At 39.1% G+C, this 21,999-nt stretch overlaps 1 protein-coding gene across 5 annotated transcripts in view; it reads right to left on the bottom strand.

Annotated features, from left to right (window-relative positions):
* CPEB3 (cytoplasmic polyadenylation element binding protein 3) overlaps window positions 1–19,424 on the bottom strand; it is a 166,804-nt gene extending 147,380 nt beyond the window's left edge. For 4 of the 5 annotated variants that reach the window (XM_065407242.1, XM_065407241.1, XM_065407240.1 and 1 more), the window contains exon 1: window positions 17,314–18,192. In XM_065407242.1, the coding sequence (XP_065263314.1) occupies window positions 17,314–18,192 (879 nt within the window). Of the gene's footprint in view, window positions 1–17,313; window positions 18,204–19,405 lie in introns of those variants that run through there. The other variant, XM_065407238.1, reaches the window with a different exon arrangement.
* Window positions 19,425–21,999: the final 2,575 nt, after the last annotated feature.

A 21,999-nucleotide genomic window follows, 5' to 3' on the forward strand; every position in this document is an offset into this window, starting at 1 on the left:
AGCTCTTGGAGGCCGGAACCATCTCTTTGTTATGTGTTTGTATACTACCGAGCAAAATGAGCCTGATCCATGACTGGGGCCCCTTTGCATTAAGCTCCTTCCAGATCAGTGCATGAAAGAGGTTGTCATGTTAGTGTAATAGAATTTCAGCTAAACAGTAGAATCTACTATATATTCACCATGTTGTCAAATGCAAAAAAGGGAACAATTTAAAAAAAACAAAAAACACCCACACTTATAGTAACCTAAGGTTACTTTGCTTAAGAGACAATTAAATTTTTCAGATGGAAATGAATTTGTTAAGTGGACACTATCCTTTTATGCTCTATGGTGTTCTTCAGAAAGTCTACATGATTCTGTAACGGTTAGAAATTAGCTACTGCCAATTTAAACAATATAGTCCCTTACTGAGTACAGTTTGGCCATAAAAATTCATTTTGGAACAATAGTAACATCTCAAAGTTTTTATCTGCAATTATTTTTGCATGCACATAAGAGAGGAAAGAAATCTGAAAGTCATAGAATCATAGATCATAGAATATCAGGGTTGGAAGGGACCTCAGGAGGACATCTAGTCCAAACCCCTGCTCAAAGCATGACCAATCCCCAATTAAATCATCCCAGTCAGGGCTTTGTCAAGCTGGGCCTTAAAAACCTTTAAGGAAGGAGATGCCACCACCTCCCTAGGTAACCCATTCCAGTGCTTCACCACCCTCCTAGTGAAAAAGTTTTTCCTAATATCCAACCTAAATGTCCCCCACTGCAACTTGAGACCATTACTCCTTGTTCTGTCATCTGGTACCACTGAGAACAGTCTAGATCCATCCTCTTTGGAACCCCCTTTCAGGTAGTTGAAAGGAGCTATAAAATCCCCCCTCATTCTTTTCTTCTGCAGACTAAATAATCCCAGTTTCCTCAGCCTCTCATAAGTCATGTGCTCCAGCCCCCCAATCATTTTTGTTGCCCTCCGCTGGACTCTTTCCAATTTTTCCACATCCTTCTTGTAGTGTGGGGCCCAAAACTGGACACAGTACTCTATATGAGGCCTCACCAATGCCGAATAGGAGGGGAATGATCACATCCCTCGATCTGCTGGCAATCCTCCTACTAATGCAGCCCAAAATGCCGTTAGCCTTCTTGGCAACAAGGGCACACTGTTGACTCATATCCCGCTTCTCGTCCACTGTAACCCCTAGGTCCTTTTCTGCAGCACTGCTGCCTAGCCATTCGGTGCCTAGTCTGTAGCAGTGCGTGGGATTCTTCAGTCCTAAGTGCAGGACTCTGCACTTGTCCTTGTTGAACCTCATCAGATTTCTTTTGGCCCAATCCTCTAATTTGTCTAGGTCCCTCTGTATCCTATCCCTACTCTCCAGTGTATCTATCACTCCTCCCAGTTTAGTGTCATCTGCAAACTTGCTGAGGGTGCAATCCACGCCATCCTCCAGATCATTAATGAAGATATTGAACAATGGGGAGCGGATGCAGGAAAGTGTTAGGCCATCCATTTGAGATTTAAGAGTACACAAAAATAGAAGCTTGGGTGTTTAGCTTTTTTTGTTTATGTACAATTATGTTATAGAGTCCGATGGCCTGCAAAATTGCAACATGCAAGTTCTATTTTAAATGAATATTTTTGTAAGAGTATTCTAACCCAAAGGCAGGTGTACAAAAATAAGTTCTCTCAAAAGCTAAAATTTCAAAAAGATTGTTGTTCCTCCCAACAAAATGCAATATAGCCCCAATCACCAATAAATAAATTCTTGAATCAAAATAGAGTCCAGCCAAAACCAAAATTAATCTGAATGACCCACTCCGCAGCATCACGATCATTTAGAAAATGGACTTTGATCTGTACACTGTATTAGGTAGAAAATATTCAAAATGTGATGGAGAAAGGCTTTATTTCCATCCTTTAAATATTATGGGATGGGTAGTAGATCTAGTGCCACTGACCTGAAGTTCCACAGTGGAAGATAAGGCTACATTAATGTCTCAGATAAATCTTGGACTTTTTATAATAAAACCCATTCTCACTGGAAAAGCAGGCAGTGATGTTTTAACTGAATATATATGGACATTTGAGTAATCAAGTTCAAGCCTTCTCCTGTCCCAAGTAGTTTTCAGACCATAAACTGAAGAGGAACAGAGATTCTCAAAATTATATATAGAACACGTTTGGAATAACACACCCAGTTTGAATTGTAGACATACCCCTAATTACAGTAAGGGATGGAACTTACATATGCTGCATGGGGAATGCTCATCAGCTCTTGTGATTATTTATTGAATCAATAGCCTTACTAACACCCTGCTGGGAATCTGGTCCAATACTATTTTCTTTTTACTTGCTAGCTCAAAGGGAAAAGAACAACCTAAAGAATCACCACCATCACTTCCTTCAGCATCTGATTGCCACTTTGATATCTCTCACAAAGCATTAGCTAGGTCTGACCTTGCTTAGTGTGACAGGTGAAATGGCTGAAGAATAAACCCTTATGTTAATTATTCTAGTTGAGATTTTACATGCATAAAACGTTAGGAAATCCATGTATATGGTTGCCAAGCAACCTCTATGTGCCCAAATTATACAACTATATATAGTACTACAAGACAGAGAGAGTGATATTACAGTTGCATTTCAAACCATAATAGATTTTACATGCACAAGTCAGGAAACTCAACTATAATGTTAAATGCAGAAATAAATTAACCTAACAAATAATGCATAGCTACACTGTAGAACTCATTGCCATAGGAAGTCATGGAGGGCAAAAACTTAGCAAGATCCAAAAAGAGATTAGATATTTTTATGGAATATTCAGAGTCAGAATGAAGGATAAAATTTTGGAAGGGACATTAAAGCTCATGCTTAAGCCAGTCTCCAACTATTGGAGACCAGGATAATATCTAAATTGGGGGTAAGATTATCCCACATCTGTCTAATGAAGGATTTTAACACCTGCCCCTCTGAAGCATCTGATATTGGCCACTGTTGGAGATAGGATACTGGACTAGATGGACCTGTGGTCTGATGCAGTAAGTTAATTCCTACTTTCCTAAAAGCTAAGTAATGTTAGAGGATACGTGCAAAAGAACTGTTCTCCCTGGATGAAAGTTTAGTATTAAAGGTTTTAAGAAGAGACATCAAAGAAATAAATCATATTTGTAGAGGTTTTTTAAGTACATACATCAAAAAGTTGAAGTTGGTCATAGTGGAAATTTAGGCCCTGATCCTGCACTCACTGCCAGCACAGCAGTCCACTCACCCACATTTCACTGTGGGATCTAGGCCCTAGCTGATATTCCCAAACACCAACTTACAAATAGTGTAGCATTTTTTAAATTCAGTCACATATTGTCTAAGCAGTCAGGCAGTCCCTGAAATAATGAAGCAGGCACAAGCTCAGTTAAACAAAACCTCACTGTATTATGCAAGAATGTACAGAGCCAGCACCCCTCTTACTGCTGGGTGTTGATGGTAAAAACAGTTTTGCTTTCCCCAATAGGAAAAAGGCACAATCATCCACTTGACCTTCCTCTCAGAATTACTTCCTGAAAAGGGGGTCCTGCCCACATGGGAGGAACTATACCATTTAGAATGATGTCCGTGACTGTAACAAGAAACACATCCCTCACCTAGCCAGCAAAGTAACCGTAAAAAGTGTTTTCCATTAAGTTTTAGATACCTCCCAAAAAACGTCAGATAAGTTTCTATGCTCAGTATTGCACCTGGACTATCACTGACTTCAATGGAAATTGTGCACATGTACCCAAGTGCAGAATTTTACCATCAGTAAATGTTGCCCAACACTTCCCATTATATAAAGCCCTGGTTTTAGTTGCGTATAACTTTGCCAAACAAACTCTTGGGGCTGAAATTTTCTATGCCAAGTGTCTACCTCAAACTAAATATTTTCAAGACATTTCAGTCAAAATAGTTCAGCCATTTTTGAGAATGAGGCCAGGGGAAAATATGTTGTTTCGCCCATGTTAAAAAATTCTTGAAACTTTTTTTTTTTTTTTTTTTTTTTTTTTTAAGTTGTTCTAGTGCTCCCAAGCTTTAGAGCAGGGACTTGAAATTTTGCAGGGGGTGGCCTTTGTGTTGGGGATGTGTCTTTTGCTATCCCAGTAAAATTGCAATGGAATTAGACCAAGTTATAAGCTAGTTATATTGAAAAAACTCAGTAGGCACATGCTCAGTAGAGAATTGCTAGAGCTTCACAGCTAAAATCTCCAAGATTCCAACCTCTCTAAACAGGCTCGAGTGTTACAGCTCCTAGTACAGACCAACTGTGCATATATCATCCTCACAGACTGACTAAGCATACCCAGCCCAGAGCTAGAGAGCGCAGCCTAGAACTTTCCCTATAATGCCTGCACCAGGTTGGGGTGCGGCAGGCTACTGGAACTAAGAGTAGGGAGCCAATCTTTCTTCTGCTCCCAATGACCCTCCCCAGTCACTGACAACCAGGCAGCATGAAAGTGGAAGCACTCTAATTTGAAATGGAGAGGGGCAAAAGCCAGACCAGGAAGGTGGGAAAGAAGTAGAGGGTTGCCAGGTGTCTGGTTTTCAACCGGAACACCTGGTTGAAAAGGGACCCTCGCCAGTCCAGTGAAAATAAGCGAGTGAGTGAGGGAGGGGGAGAGCGAGCGATGGAGGGGGGATGGAGTGAGCGGGGTGGGTGGGGCCTTCGGAGAAGGGGCGTGGTAAGGGTGTTCAAGGAAGAGAGATCTGACAAAGAGCCAGGAAAGCTGGGAAAGACTGGAACTGGGATGAGAAGCCTGAAGAGTGGAGACTGATGTAGGACTGGGATACTGATTGGAGACAGAGCAAAAGGTGTCAAGCTTGTGGAATGGGGGCAGAAGAGTGTGTCCACTAGAGAACACTCCTCCAGAGCCTGGAATAGAACCAAGATTCCTGAGTCTCAGCTTTCCTCTGCTGTCAGCAAACATCTGTGAAACTCACTGGCAAAGTGCATATCTCATCCCTCTTTAGTGCTCGTCCACAGAGAGGCGGACAACCTACTACTACTATCAGTTACTCCATTAGCTCAAATGGCAGAGGTCTGTGCAGTCGCTCTAAAGGTTCCAACCCTGCTGATGAATCATGTGGCCTCATACATTGACACCCACATGATGGAATTTGGTTTTGTTTGCTTTTTTAAAAATCTATGAAATTACACACAAATAACTACACTGAAAGCACATTATTAAGACTGCAAAGTCAAGCACTGAAAATTAGGAAATGCCAGCATTAAGACTGTTTGTGAAACATTAACTCAGCACCCTTGTGCATATGCATTATGAGACAATCTTTGATTATTTGATCACACATTTTTTCCACTGGACTCCTGCCTCATTCTGTACACAAGATGGATCTGCTCTGGAGATGAATCAGCGTTGTGTAGTGAAGGAGACTTGTCCGTAGGACCCCACCTTATTTGTTGCAGAAGTTGGAAATAATGTACTATTAGTAGTACTGGGACAGGTGGGTCTAGGCTGCCCATAACTAAAGGTCCACAACCTCAGCTAAGGGGGAGGAACCACTAAGTCTAGGCAACACATGATTTCTTGAGACAACAAAAGTGAAAACAGGACCAGGAGTGAGGTCAAAGGTTAAAAATAAGGAAGCCAGAGGGGGACACCAAGCAGAGAACCCTGGACTGCGCCCACTACTCCTCAAACACATCTACAGAGTCGATGGACACTGCTCACAGGAATTCTGCCCAGAGACGTGAAATAGACCCCAGTCGCACAGCACCTCCTTATCCAGCTTCCTCCTCCTGGTGTGATGGATGGCCATCTTGGCCAGCACAAGAGGAGATTGACAAGGAGGGACGGTAACTTTGTGGGGCCACAGATGGGATGACAGTAGATCAAGAAGTGCAGGGAAAAGTGCAGCCAGAACCTCAATAAGAGGTTCTGGAGGAGCCAGAAGAAGGGCTGCAATCGGATGCACCCTACATAGATGCGTTCCAGGGTCTCCCTCTCGCCGCAAAAGGGACAGGTGTCAGGGGAGTTCATGAACCGTGCCAGTCACATACCCATGCTTACGACTCCATGGAGGAGCCGCCTGCCAATATCCCTGGCGGGCTGTGGAGCCAGAGTGGAATACAGGCTGACCTACCAGGATTCCTCACACTCCTCTGGTGGCAGCAGGCCCTGCCACTTGGTGCCAGGCCAGGACATGAGGGCGAGGAAGTGGATGGTGTGAAGCATGAGCATGTACAGATGTTCTCTGGGTGTGGTTCAGAGGTGGACAGGCTGGAGGTCATGCAGGTGGCTCAAGTGGCATGTTTGGGGTGGCCAGGGAGGCTCACATGGCAGAGACGCAAAGAGGAGTTCTGGAGGGCCAGAGGTGAGATGTGGGTGGGGAGCACCCTCCTTGAGGACCCATTCGAGGAAAACAAGAGAAGCAAGAGACAAGGCAAGGCTGCCCTCACCTCCTGGAGCACATGACAGGAGGCACGCAGGGTGGACAGCCACATGCTCTGGTAGAAAGTGTGTGGCAATGAGGCAAGGGATTGCAGGAAGAGAAAGGACAACTTCATGAATAAAGCAACTGACTGCTGTCCTGGAGAACTGGATTCTACCTCCGGATTCTGCCAAAGTTCCTATGTGATGCTAGGCAATTTACTTAAAACAATACTTTTCATACTGGTCATCTTTTGTGCATCTCATTTTCTGGATGCCCAGCTTGAGACCCTGGGATCTGATTTGTAGAAGTTCTGAACACTTACGACTGCAACTGAAGTCAATGTCACTTGTGCTTGAAAATATGAAGTGCTATATAATGCCAAGTACTCTGAAAAAAATCAGGTCCTAGGTGTCTTAATTGGGCACCCAAAATGTGTGTATACTTTTGACTTTAAGCTCTTTATGCCTCAGCTTCCCATGTGTAAAATGAAGATAATTACCCCTCCCCCCAATCGCACAGGGGTACTGTGAAGATAAATTCATTAATGTCTGTGAAGTACTTGGAATACTATAGTGATGAGCATCATTGAAAAGCCCAAATAAGAAGGAAATTTATAATTCTGTCCTTCATAGCAGAGTTTGAATGGTGTGCAGTGAATAAGGCCTGGGACCACATGCTGAACAATGAGAAGAAAACAATCACCATCCATCCTACACAGTGAATGAGGAAAAAATAGAATGTGATCATCTAATTAAAGACTACCACAATACATATGCAGAAGGTGGCCAAACTAATGTTGCACAAGCAATATTATTTTAGAATTTCCTAACTTCTGAGTGCTTGATTTTGTAACCTTAATAATGTTCTTTCAAGGTATTTTTTGTGTGTGTGCAATATTTGTATAACTGAGAATAAGAACTTGCTAAATTATAACGGGACAATTGCTGAAAGGGAATCCTCAGAACTATCAGGCAGCAACATATGATGGAAATACAAACTTGTCCTTTGATCTCTTGACAAAACAAAGATATATGGCCTTAAAATTTTATGCAAAGTAACATGAAAGGCTTGATCAAATTCATAAAAAATTAGATTTAAAAAAGTACCTAAAATATGCCTATACATGAAAGTTTGAAATTTCAGGAAATTCAGAAGACTGAACAAGTAGTGTCAACATTTTAAGAACTCAGCCTCTTCCTGTTCTGATGTGCAGCACTAACGTCAATGACAACTCTAGGAGGTATTACATCAAAATGAACAATTTCAGGGGCACTACCACATCTGACAACACTGACTGACAGACATAGTGGCAACTTTTCTGTGAGAAATGCTTCCAGAGTCACTGCTTCCCAAAATAATACTAAGGAGAGCAGCTGTAAATACTAGAGTTATATGCTGAATCTATCTAGCAACAGGAGACTGTGGAGAGTAACAGTTATTTGCCTACTTTAATTTTTCACATCTTGAAATTCACTAATTTTTTAAATAAGTTATTTTATCCTGTTTTACGGTTGACTGCATTTCTACTCTTTACAAATGAGCAAAAATGTTTTCCTATTCCAGTTTTGAAAAATGAAATGTTATGCTGAAAACAATTATACAAGTCAGCAGTGAGAACCAATTGTATGTGCAATTTACACATAACATTTAATAAGCTACTTTTCTTCCTACACTCACATTAGACACAATCCTAGATGATTAGTAGTATAAACCAATAAAAAAAAGTGACAAAATACACACAATGGGTCAAATTCATCCTTTGTATCACAAAACAATAACAAGTAGACAAATGCACCATTGGACCCATAACCTGTTCAGAGTATTTTTATAAATGGAGCTACTTGCAAATATTTTGTTTTTAAAATTAATACTTACTAGAAATAGTTCTTGGACCAATAAAATATAGGTTCTAACTTCCTTTTAGCATTTGATTAAAATTTGCTTCCTCAACCGAACCATTTTATTTATGACAGACATGTTTGTTCAGACCGATTACAGAGCCTGCCAAGTCGCATGCTGCCACTGTAGGAAAGTCTCTGTCCAAGTTCACATACTACTCCAGAGGGACTCTGATTATTTTCATTTAATCACAACATACTGAGTTCTAACTTGAAGGAAGACTAGAAGTTCCATCTCAAACTCTTCAAGATCACCCAACAGCAGATTTGGTAATAGAAAGAAAAACAGCACTATATTAGAATTTGTTTAAAACATGATGGTTCACCAGCAGCTGCTGGTTTCCAAGATAACAGCAGCTGTCAAGCACATTTATCATCTGTGTTTAGCAAGGAGATTCAAATCATTCAGAAGTGTAGTGAGCTTAAGTGGGTTTCAAATACAATGCATATCACACCTCTGCTCATTTACCTGCACAGGCCTACCAGCTGATTTCCGAGTGAAGTTTTAGGGTTTTTTTTTTACCTTAAGTCTTAAAACAGTTTTTGGCCCAGCTATCTGATTGCTAGCACAACAGTTAAGCTACTCTTAGGTGATCAAGCTAACCACCCTTCTTGTTATTAGAAGGAGAGGGCCTATGACAATTAGTTTTTGCAAAAGAATCCTTGGCTCTGAATTTGCTTCCCTTCTTGGTTTACAAGAGCCCAGATAGTGTGAGCTTCAGGATACAATGGAAGATCTAATCTTTTGCCACTAGGGCCTGAATGCAGCCTCGCATACACACAATAGTTGGATTAATCTAACTAAAATCTGTTTATAAATTGATATAGTTAAACTGGTGCGCTGACACTACAGTCTACCACGCTGACCAATATTTGCTCATTGTTTCCTTGTACTCCCTTGATGGTGCTTGTGTCCATCTGTTGTCTCTTGTCTTACAACTTAGATTGTAAGCTATTTGGGGGCAGGGACTTTCTGTTCTGTTTGTATAGTGCCTAGCACAATGGGGTTCTAGTTCATGACTGAGCCTCATAGGCATTAAGATAATATAAATAAATAAATAAAACAAGAAGAAAAAGGCAGGCAGAGAAGCTCAGTCGCTAAAGGTAGAAGCATTTTGCTGGTTCATGCAGCACAAACAGGGATTTGTTGGGTAGCAAGTTGAAAAAGAGGTAAGTGTGGTCATTTGCACTACCAAATGATCACAGTATCCACACAAAAAAGATTTCCTGATAACTATTTACAAAGTCTAATTATACACGGTTTTCTTATCTCAAGAGATGTTTCAATGTTCTAAAAATCTGAAGCCAATAGTGCAATATTTTATTATCATCATCATGCTTATTATGGTATTGCCTAAGGGGCAACCAAGAGTGAGGCCCCATTGTGCTAGGCACTGTACAGAGTAGTAAACTGTTCCTTCCTCGGAGAGCTTATGATCTAAATAGACGTGACAGACACAGGGTGGGGGAAGGGGTATAACATACAAGCAGAGTGGACAAAATGTTAACAGAAAAAGTCATGTTAGTTCCATGATTTATTTATTTAGTGGGTGGGTTTACTTAGGAAAGGAAACAGCTAAATGTAAAGAAAACTGAAAGGAAGGAGAATCAGGGGACAGAGCGGGGGAGAAGCAGGTGAGGGTGAAGTGAAGCTGAGGTGTAGGGACTGTGAGGGTGGGGGAGTGTTGACACAAACAGCCATCACCAAAGGCAGAGAAATTCAGAGAACTTTTTACAGTTTTCACTGGAGTGACCAAAGGTGAAAAGGGTCCCTGCTTTGGCTGCTCCTGTTCCTACTGGCTGGAGTCTCTGGCTGGTGCCTGTCTGCAGTTTTCTCCTAAAACCACTTGAGGAGAGAGGAGAGACGCCACCTGGATCCTCATGCCTCCAGAGTAGGTATGTGTGTCTGCCCATCCATCCTGCACAGTTCTGGGTCCACAAGTGAGGAGTAGTATCATCTGGGTTCCATTTTACCCCCTCCTCCTAGTGCAGCACTCCCTACTTACGGTTGCTCCTATTCCTACCAACTGGAGTCTAAGGTTGCTCACTAGTAATCCTTAGGTTCACAATGGGGGAGAGAAAAATAGCTTCTGATTCAAGCTCCTGATTCTGCCAATAACATACGGGATGAATAGAAAGAATGACTGAAACTACTAAAAGACTATATTAGCAGTACCCTTCATTTCATCAAAGTTTTCATTCTTCCTACAGGAAGATACTGTTTTAGCTGCATACTTGCATTTCACTTACAGATGTATTGTAGCATCATTCTAATAAATTCTAAACAGGTTCTTAGGCTGCTCTCATCACTGTAGCATCTGAGCACCTTCTAGTATTGTATTATGCAGCATGACTACAAATTGTCATGTGTGGTTTATTCTTGTTCTCATCCTCTCTCCAGAATGAAATGTGTGTGTGCAGTGAAGTGTTTTGGATTGGTAGGGTTTTTCCTCCCCCGCCACCCCGCTTCTTAAATATGTGCACATTGGTATGAGTTTATGTCTGAGAAAGCAAGCTCAAAGAAGCATAAGGTGGTGAAGTTTGTGATGTCTTCATTTCACAATTTTGGGAAACAATTTACTTACTTTAGTGATCTAGGACAAGTGTCCTTTCTTTTGTTTCTTAATCGAAAAAGAGGTGTAAGATTTTTTCTGATAGGCTTTCCAAACTTGTAATGACTACCTCAACCAGACGACAGAGAACAAAACTAGTCAGACAGCCTTAGCTCACCTTTGAAAGGTCACCATCAAGGTATATTAAATAAATTTAGCCATATTTACCCTTGCCCACAAATTATTTGATAAAGAAATGCTTTCAAAATATGGCAACATCACCCAATCCAAACAAGCGCAGATTCACACAATTCAGTCATTGTAGAAGTTCACATTAGATACCACTGGCATTTGTTCCCTACTGGCACTTTGTATCCAGAAAGGAAAGGTAGACATCCTGTGTGAAAGGTGGATTGGACAACTACTTTGCTAGCTCCTAAGAAATAGAAATGGTCACCATCTAGGCAGCTAGCTCATAATATCTTCTCCTTTTGCTAGGCTACAAACTCTCCAGTCACTCACCACCTATTCCTATTCCCATATCCACAAGTAGGGCCTTCTAGCAACAACCACCCAGCATTGGAAGGGCAAGAGGATAAAGAGGAGGGATAACTAGCATAATCTCCCCACAGAAGCAGGAACTGTCATTCTCTCTTACCCAATTGTTCCTGGCCAAAAACATAGCTATTGAAAAAAGTCTTAATATAGCACAATAAATCAAAGAGTTTAAGTGAATCAATTAAAAGTCCACCTTTATTAAATAACATCAAAAATACATTTACTCGCCCATAAGTACTTAGTGACCAAATTTTGACACTTTCAAATAATAAATGGTGTAATAAGCTCGGGATGAGTGTTATGTGCAGAAGGCCACTAGATTTCGTGGTTGCATGCAGAAGTTGTACAAGAACCCAGATATTAAACGTTAGTCTTAGGGCAAGTCTACACTATGGCGCTACGTTGGCACAGCTGCACCGATCCAGCTGCGTCACTGTAGCGTGTCTGGTGAAGATGCACTATGCTGACGGGCAAACGCTCTCCTATCGGCATAATTATTCAACCTCTTTGAGAAGCGCAAGTTATGTTGACGGGGGAGCTTTTTCACACCCTTGAGCAAGATAAATTAGATTGACCTAAGCTGTAGTGTAGACTTGCCTTTCGTTGTATCAGCTCCTATGAATGTTAGTCTTTGCAAGTTCTTTTTTAGTATGCCAATACATTTTCAGTAATTCTAAGAAATGCAGATAGTAGAACACAATCAAATTAATTGTCTGAACGAAACAAGATAAAACCATTCACAATTTCTGAAGTCACTAGCTACAAACAGTATGGTAGCTTTACCTGTTGAGCTAAAAGTATCATTAGGATGACAGGGGAAAAAATGATCACATATTAATATTTCTGATCAGATTACTCACCATGTAAATGAATAATTTATGTTGGTAAGTATCTAACCTGCCCAAGGGGGAAAAGGGATTGTGTCACTCCTACAACAACTAAATGTTCCTTTAGTGTTTCAAGAAGTTGCACATTCTCTGCTTTTATGTAGCTGGAATTCCAACTGCCCATACATTTCCATTTATTTCAAGTACTAATACATAGTACATAACCTGAAAGATCTAAAAAACTCATTTCAAATCTTTCAGTAATTTGCTGAATTAACAACATTTTATAACAACATATTTCACTGACCAACATGGCATCTACTGCTTATAAAAAAAAAATCAGAAATACAAGAGTGAGGCCAAACAAAATGGACCATTTTTTATAATAGTTACACATCCCACCTACAGCAGGTTGAATTTAGGATTTAAAAATATATTTCAAACAAATATTTGTTACATCTGATTATATTAATCTTGCAAAATTTCCTTGATAATCTGTTTTTAAATGCTGATGTAAAAAAATTTATTTCAAAGAAATAGGAATCTGTCTATATTCAAGAGTGCTTGTAAAAGACTGTATTGATGTCAGTAACTGCATAGCAAATCATACTTAATGTCAATCTACTAACCTCATATCAGAAAAATTATAACCCAGAATGTCAGATTTAGAACTATGAATTAAAATTAAAAAAAAAAAAAAAAAAAAAAAAAAACCTACTTGTGCAAATGGATTTACACCTACCCTAAAATTCCCCAAAAGGACAGTGACCCCTGAATACTATATGAGAGAGACATTTAAAATCTAAGAGAAAAGGAAAGGGATTTTTAATAGTTATTGCACTAATTAATGTTTCAGTTTTAACAAATGGGCTGTAGAAAATTGCATGGAATTCATTTCATATTGGAGATTTGGTGACATGAAAAATTTCTCAATGGGCACTCTCATTGCCACTCATCCATCATTTTCTATATGATGACCTGTTTAAGTTACTATAATACCAAGCAAGAAATACGATTACTGTACTGTGACAGTGAAATAACTAATTCATTACCTTATGAAAAAGGTTACATTTTAGCTGGTGTTCTCTTATTTTTAAGCTAGCAGAGTTTAGTTAGCAATGGTCTTCTAGGGCTTGAAGACAAAATTATTCTATGCATCATTGTATTTCATGGATATACATTAACAGCAATATAGCTGTAGTTCAAAAAGATACCAATATCTTAAAACATGAAGTACCTTATACATTTAAAAAGACAGATAGAAGCCTCTTAGCTTCTTAAAGAGCAGTCCATCAGCAGGTGGAAAAGTTATTTTGCTGGAATTGTAACCATGATATAGTGTCTATTCCTTTGCCCTCCATTTCACTTTGGTAAGCAAAGACAGCACAACATATGGCAGAGTACTTGCACCTATTAATGAGCTTCACTACTAAATACATATAAAAGTGTTAATTTATGAATTTATAAATTCACTTTAATATTAAATATCAATTGCCAAAATTGAAGTTATTTTCTAAATTTAGTTAACAAATTTGTATGGGTCCAATCCAATTCCCATTAAAATCAGTGGGAAGACTCCCTATTGCCTCAACCTAACTAACCATTAATCCCCATGTAAATAATTATTGCAGTCTCTTTCTTCTAGCTGTGATCAACATCAGTCTTAAAAGATGGTATTTTAAAATCAAATATAAAAGCGATATGTTCACATTCTTTTAAATATATCACTAGTAGAAATATGTCAGTAAAGCTGGGTTTGATCAAAAACTGGAAAAACAATTAGATGCTTGTGTATGTGTGTACACACACACACACACACACACACACACACACACACAGTAGAAGCAAAATGTTATGTTATACCTATATGTATTCAAAATGTAACTTGTAATTGTGTATTTTTACATGTATCAAAAGCACAATGAGGAAAGCAGCAGGGTCATCAGAATATTTTGTATGCTGAAACTGTTCTACTTCTGAGAAATGACTCTTCCACTAATTTGTTAAAATGATACTATTAAGTATTCTGACAATCATCTTCCTCTATTGCCTCATCAGCCCTACCTCTTCGAATCCCTTCACTATCTCATATAGTAAAAGTTTCCCATCGACACTTTGTAGGCTCTATACATCTGTCCTCACCCCACGTCTGCCCATCTTCTCTTATTCTCTCATCTTATTTTTTGTGTTTTACCCAGTCCTGTTTCAACTGTTCTTTTTGTTTATGTCTTCTGCTTTCAGCTTTCCACCTTTATTTTATTTATAACAATGCCCCTTATGGTAGGAACAACCTTCTCCTTCAAAGCATCTTTTACTTGCCTCTCAAAACTGGTCACAATTCAGATGTTGCCAGAACTCCTTTGACTTTTTAATCCTTCAACTAGGTTGTCTGAACAAAACTGAGTTCCTCGGAGCAATGACCTCGTTCATAATGTTTGTGAAATGCAAGATACAGCAATGTGACTCAAACAATAAATAGGCAAATATGGGTGTTTAAAACATTGCTTTATACGTTCTATTATGTTTAATATGTTATATGTCTACAGTTTAAAAAATTTCAACATGGGGAAATTAAATGAGATAGTAAAAGTAGTTAACTAATGCACTCTAACATATTGATAGAGAGTGTTCAGCAAGATACCATTGTAATCAACAAAAAACCCCACCAAAGTAATTAAGGTTAACAGACTGATGAACCTGCCAGAATTATTTGATAGTGCCAATAAGCAAACCTTCATGTGCCAACACATTGCCCAACTTTTCTAAGACAAAATATCAGGCAACAGATGTTAAAATAAACTGTCACTACACTACAAAAAGGAAACTGAAATTTAATTATGCAAACATAAAAACCAGACAATTGTCTATATAATCCATGTTACGGTTACAAGATTCCTTCTCCAGCAAATTCTGTGTAGTAATGATGAAAAAACGACTCAGACAGGAATAATAATTGTTAATCCAGGAGACTACCTCAAGCAAAACTCAAGATTTTGTGTTATAAAAGGTCATTGTGACAACTAGAAAAATTTTTGAGTCTCATATTTCACCTGGCCATAAAAGTAGTCACTGGCACATATTTGTTTTTAGTTTAATAGGCCACTAGCAGGTTAAAATTCATGTTGAAGAAAGTAAATTTTTCTGACCTATGTTACAACACCTAGACTTTCAAAACTGAATTTTAAAAATCTAATTAACTTTTCACTACATATGCGGTCTGCTCCCTGTTTCTGAATGAGAAGTTTAATATATGGCATTTTCTATTAATTTTCACTTTTGGTACTCCTGCACTAGCACAATACTGCTTATGTCTAGGTTGCAAATACTACAGGAGAATGTATATTTATAAAAGACACTTCCCATTAGAATTACCGTAACTAAAACCACACAAATAGTGCTATTGGTCTTAGATTTTGTAAAATCTTATTTTTAGAGAACTTAAGTATGGGTACCAGTTTGGATGCATCTACTAGTCACCTTTAGGAATAGGTAAAAGCTAGCTAATGTCAATTAACCTTTCATGTTGTTCAGAACATGGTGATGTAACAACTTCAGCAGGGAAAAGAATGTCTCAAGAGTTGCTTACTCTTTGATGCTACAGAGACAGTGACAGCAGCTCAATAAAACCTGTTCCTCCTCCACTGAGGGTAGCCAATAAGAAATTAGCAAGTCTCCCTTTAAACAGAATGAAGCAGCAAAATGAAGTCTCAAGGCTCACTTTAACATCCCTATTTGAATTGCAGAAAATGCAAAGGAATGCATATTTTTTAGACTAGTAATATCCATTAAAGCTGATCAACTTTTTTACTTATTTCCTACATTTCTAACACAAAGTATCAATCTAAACATCATTCCTATTATTACCAGTAATATGTTAAAAACTTAGCAGTTTGTAACTTCTGAGAAAGTGTCTCTCTAAAGCAAAAGCATACATATCACTTAATATTGTAAAACAGAAGCATTCCAATTGACCTGAGACTGGAAATGATAACTGGCACAAAGGGGGATTCTTTTCATCTCATGCAGATACACGTGAGAGTGCCTACCCTAATTTATTCCACTTTAAAAAGGTATTTAACACCAAGACAAGCCTCACTCCACATTAAAATTGCAGAGCTTCTATTTCCCTCAGTTTCAATTGTAATTTATCCGCCTTGTCATCTTAGATACCAAACTGGTGAAGGACACTGCAGCTTTAAATATTTCAGAGCTATGTAGCTAGTAAATAGACTCCATTGCAATATGGCTCTGAAGGTCGTGTCCTATTGTCTCTTTTCTCTGCAAATATACTGAACTGCATAACATGTTTTAATTTACAAAATAATAAATACTGCCCTACCATTTCTAAATCATGTCAATTTGAATAGAGATCTCCTTATTAGAAAAAAAACAGATACGGCACTCCTTCTGTACACACCTACGCCGCTTCTAGATGTATCAAAAACCTACACCCTGGATGCAACACTGGATTACACATTTGATAAGTTTCCAACATTTGATTGCATACATTATGTGAATACAGTCCTTCTTAAACCACATCTCAACAATAAGTATTAACCTCTTTAATGGTGAAAAGTAATTAGCTGCATATCAGGTTCAGAAGCATCTTTGTTTAAAATTAGCCTTCTAGTTAGAAATCTGAAGCCAGCTATTATACATTAATAGCCCCATATTCCTCACCATTTAACATAATATAGGATTTTTGCAAATACTATACAAGTTAAATACACACATTTATCATCCACAGGAATGGAATATAAAATCTATAGAAACTATGTTCCCTGAAAGCAACCAGATTTCTAATGTTAAAACCCCTTGCAGTAATTTAAAAAAGTGAAATTAGAAGAAAAATAGGGCTATTGTCCATATGCAAGATTTTGGATCTGAGTGTGCAATTTCTGAGAGCAGCCAGTACGATTTCAGAAGAAGTAAATACTCATGAGCTATGAGGAAGGTGAAAATGACATGTTACCTTCTAGATGAGATATTGGTGCAGAGTGCACCTTAAACAAAACATTGAGATATCTGTCACAAGGGCAAAAGGTGCATTAAGACATTACCTGAAAAGGCAACAGACTGTTGCCATTGTCGGTCCTGAAGGCATTGTCCTCCATCCAGGATTTGGGGGTTAAGGGTGGAGCCCGTGGGAACTTCGGAGGGGCAATGACATTGCTGGAGAAAGGTTTTTTGAGGGGTGAAATAGGATTGAGGGGGGAAGGCACCCCAACCCCCACTCCTACCCCAACCCCCACTCCTACTGCCCTTCGAGGGTCCCTGCCAGCTTGCAACCCACCCCAGGGGTTGGAAGGTGTACTCCAGGCTGCATTTTGGTGGTTATTCCAGCTGGAGGAGGAAGAGGAAGAGGCAGAGGAGGAAGACGGTTTGCTGGTCATAATGGGCTGATGGCTGTAAGCAGCATTTCTCTGGGCAAAAGGTGCCTGATTGGGACTCACAGGTGATCTCCTTTGCTGCTGCTGTTGGGCTTGCTGCTGCTGATGGTGGTGGTGCTGAGTCTGAGCTAGGCCGATCTGGGGAGAGAAAGTGCCACCAAACACAGGGTTGACATGGTGAGGGAAATTCTGGAAAAGCATTGTGCCATTGACTGGGGTAATCCCTTGGAAAAAACTATCATCCACTGTGTTTGTGGTCCCTGTAGACCAGGTGCTGCCGAAGGACGGAGACAACGAGGTGCCGGGTGTAGGTTCCTGCTGAGGCTGGTGAAAACTCAAGCCAGGCAAGATGGGGGACTCCATCTGCATCTTCTCCTTGCTATTTTGGACAGAAGTTGCTGTGCCGATACTAGTCACTGGGCTGCTGTCCTCCGGTTTAGACGTCTCTGATGAGATGGGTGTAGAAGGGGTTTCTGCTGCGTTTGGATCTTGCTGCTGCTGCTGCCGGGGCTGGGCTTTGCTTTTGTCCATCAGTAAATCATCCTGCATGGTTTGTGCAGCTGAAACAGTGGTGGGGGGTGAGGGGGGAAACACAAAGACAGGTTATTATTCTCATTCATACCACTAGCCGCACTGCTTTGGTATTTTGCTTGCTAAAATCCCGTGCCATTGCTAGTTGCAAGGCAAATCCGTAATTCCCCCTCCTCCCCCATTTAGGAGTGCAATGTTTAATCAGTGTGATCGTGCTAGCTTGCCTTCAAATATAATTTAAGAGGCTTCACCCTTTCTGATGCCTTGATTCCTTTCAATCTAAATGAGAGATGTGCTTATAGGGCAGAGATATACAGCAATTTCGCCACGTCTCTTTTCTCTTACACCGGAACTCAGAGCTCTCACCCTGCAATGAGAAACTGATTCTGGTTCCTGTTTTTCCAAGCACCCTCCTCCTCCTCCCCAGTTATTTGCATACGTCAATAAATACTGCTGCGTCCTTCAGCAAGGTTAAAAAGACACCAGCCTTTACTCTCCTCCACCCCCTTCCATACGAGGAGACCTTTAAAGGAGCAGGATGCCCATTTCCCTTAATTAACAAACAGGTTTTCAATTATTCCATTTAACACCACACAACATGCTCAGACTCTTGAGCTGATAATGGAAGACGTTCTTAGCTGCACATCATTTACTGGCCTTTTCTTTCCTGACAGTTTACTGTTTGGCCAGATGCATAAGCATCAACTCTGATTGAAAAACAAAACAAGGTTGTATTTGCCTCTGATGACCTTAAGATTTTTCACTTCAGGGTTATTCTCTATAAAACAGGGTTTTTGCATCCTAGGACAGTCCCTTCCTTGTGTATATCGGATATACTCACTACAGACAGGACTATATATGTGAAATCTACAGAATAGAATACTTTTAAGATCTCAGGCCAAAATTATAAGCAGAGCTTGGAGTTAGTATTTTAAATACTAAAGTCTCTGTTCCTTTCAACACAACATTTAAAAAGTGGGGCGAATCAAAACATTTAATGTATACATTTATACACGCACACATTTTAAAAACCACCTTTCTTCCATATGAAAGGGACTGAATGATTTAAAGATGCAACTGACAAGTCAATCACTAAATATAAACAAGTTAAAACGTTATGAAATTAAATTTATGTAGTGTGAGCAAGTCCTATACCTATTAGAAAGGTACTTCTTATAAAATACATCAGGTCAAGTAATACAAATGTTAACCTTATTTTAAAACTCAGTACCAGAGTAAGGTATATGCATTCGCTACTCCTCGACCTCTGCAAGCAACTATCAGAGCAACCACCCCCAAATTTCGCAGACGTATTTACAATTAAAGAGGCCACACACAAAAAAAGTTCGTGACAATATTTTAAATAAGTCTATTAATTTATGACTAATTTTAATCAAGTAGCCATGTCAATAAAAGTAGGCATCTCTGAATCCCTAAGCACATTTTTAATTGTTCTAACCATATGGCGTTTGTATTTCTAAAAAGCACTTGACTTTTAGATTGCTATTTAATTGCAGCAAAATAACGTGATGTCAAATTAAACAGCTGGTTAGGAAGGGTGTCAAGGAGCGTGAAGACAAAGTTTAATTTCTTATATTAGCCATTTTTATATGACCCATGGCTTTCGTTTAAGATTGCACTTTACAAAGATTATTTAAATATTAGCTGTTTCCATCTAGTTCAAACTCTATATTTTATTCACACAATATATACATACACACGCTTTTGCTTTAGAGATAATTGACGGGACAGGTTCTGCTACCAGTTACGTTACGTTTTCTGTTTATTTTATTCTCTATTCAAATAAGTAAGTCCAACAATTATGTCTTTAACAGTCCATACAGTGATACAGCATTAAGCCAAATTCCTAGGAAGAAAGGAGTAAACTATTGCATCTGTATCACGCAGCTCTGCTGCTGCTGCGAGGGGGGGGGGGGGGGGGGATAGAAGAGAGAGAGAGGTGCAGGAAACCTTTCGAGGCAGTTTAAAGCCGTACTGCAGCAAGCCACAATATCCCAGGCTTCGGGTAGCTTTCCATTAGCTGAATTTCTATCAAAATCACCATAACTGTTAGAACTAAATAAAATTGCTGGGCATTCCATAGGATAAAGGGGGGAAAAGATAACACCTATAATCCTTCCTTACTTTTTGATGCACCCATTTAGAAAGTTATGTTCTACAAAAAACAATTGAAAGGTTAAAATCCTGCCTTCAATAAAGTGTACTTGATTCACTAACTCACCAAGTAATCGTACAGTGGCCACCCCAGCAGTTGTTTCAGATACATATCTTTCCTTAGTTATTTGTATATTAACTTTATCCTGAGGATAGTAATCCACATCCGTTTTCCATTACTCCTTAAAGGTAAAATTTCAGCACAAATTCAACCCTCTTGTCAAGGTCAAGACCTACCTTTAATGAATGAAGCCAGTCTGAATGGAGAAACACTGGATAATAAATGACTTTGAAAGACGGGCCAACCAATGTCTAATATTGGGCTAATATGCGGTGCCTCTTGATTATTGCTGGTATAAGTATTTGTGCAAATTTACAGTCCAGTACAGGAAATCTATATCCCCATAACAATACCAGCTCCGTTCGTATGCAGTAACCCAAGCAGTCAACGCAGAAATTCCTTAGGAACAGTTACCTTTGAGTGTTCTGTATTTAAAGATCAATACAATGACAGTATTTATTTTCTTCTTTCGGGTTTGCTATATAACAAATAGGCGACCGCTCTGGCAAGAGCACTTTGACAACTGCAAGCTTATGGCGCATGCTCACCCAAAGAACTATGGGGATTGAAGTCTTTTCCACATACGGCTATTGACTTCTGCATGTTGGGAGAACTACAGTACTGAAAGGAGGCGAGATCAAATACATCCATTCTCCAGGGGGAAGTCGTTGCAACCCGGATTACATTTAAAATTAATGCAGCCCAAAATCATTAGCTTTCAGAAGAAAAACTGATGGGATACATTGATCTGGACATCGAAATTACAATAAAAGCCTCCAGCAGTCTGACAGATGTATAAATCAAGATAAAACAGATCAAATACAGCTACCCAAAATAATAAATTAAATGTTAGTCACTAGCTAGTTAATTAAACTATTCTAGTGCAAAATCACAACCTGACTTCCACTATGAAGAGATAAGACACTACTTTTTAATATTAGTTACAATGTTTCTTAGCTGAAATAAATGTTTTATATTGCAGTCACAATATTCTTGATAAAATATAGTCTTACATCATCTGGGTATAACTTAACAGGTTTTATGTGAGATTTTAAAAGTAAATTAAGATCAATATCTACATATTATGGTTACTGGTGCTATATAAATGCCCAAGGTAGATTCCCACACGAGAAAGTCATCAACATTGAGTTTATGTTACTAGACAGAATATCCTATCAATGCAAGCTACAAAAAAGAGGGTAAACAAGCAGTTAAGTAATTTAACACTCCGTCTGCACATCAGTCAGCAGTTCCTCCTCCACTACCTCCCTTCTACCACCCACATCTCTCCAGCTCCTCTTCAGAGATCAATATGCATCCTCAAACCATATTAATTGGTTATATGTTCCGTTGTTTCGATTATTAATATAACACTGTTGTGACTTTCATAAATTACATTCGGTGTAGTTCTGTATGTTGTATTCCTGTATAATTGAGATAATGTGTCAGATTGGAAATGTTGGCTACAATATATTTTCCTAAAGTGTCAGGAAAAGTTATATTAACATGTCATCAATGTTAATAATTAGTTTTCATTACAAAATTTAAATCTGCATTGTGTGAACATTGGTGCGTGTGGCTGCACGCTG

Source organism: Emys orbicularis, chromosome 7 (assembly GCF_028017835.1).
Source record: "Emys orbicularis isolate rEmyOrb1 chromosome 7, rEmyOrb1.hap1, whole genome shotgun sequence".
In the NCBI taxonomy this organism is placed as follows: Eukaryota; Metazoa; Chordata; order Testudines; family Emydidae; genus Emys; species Emys orbicularis.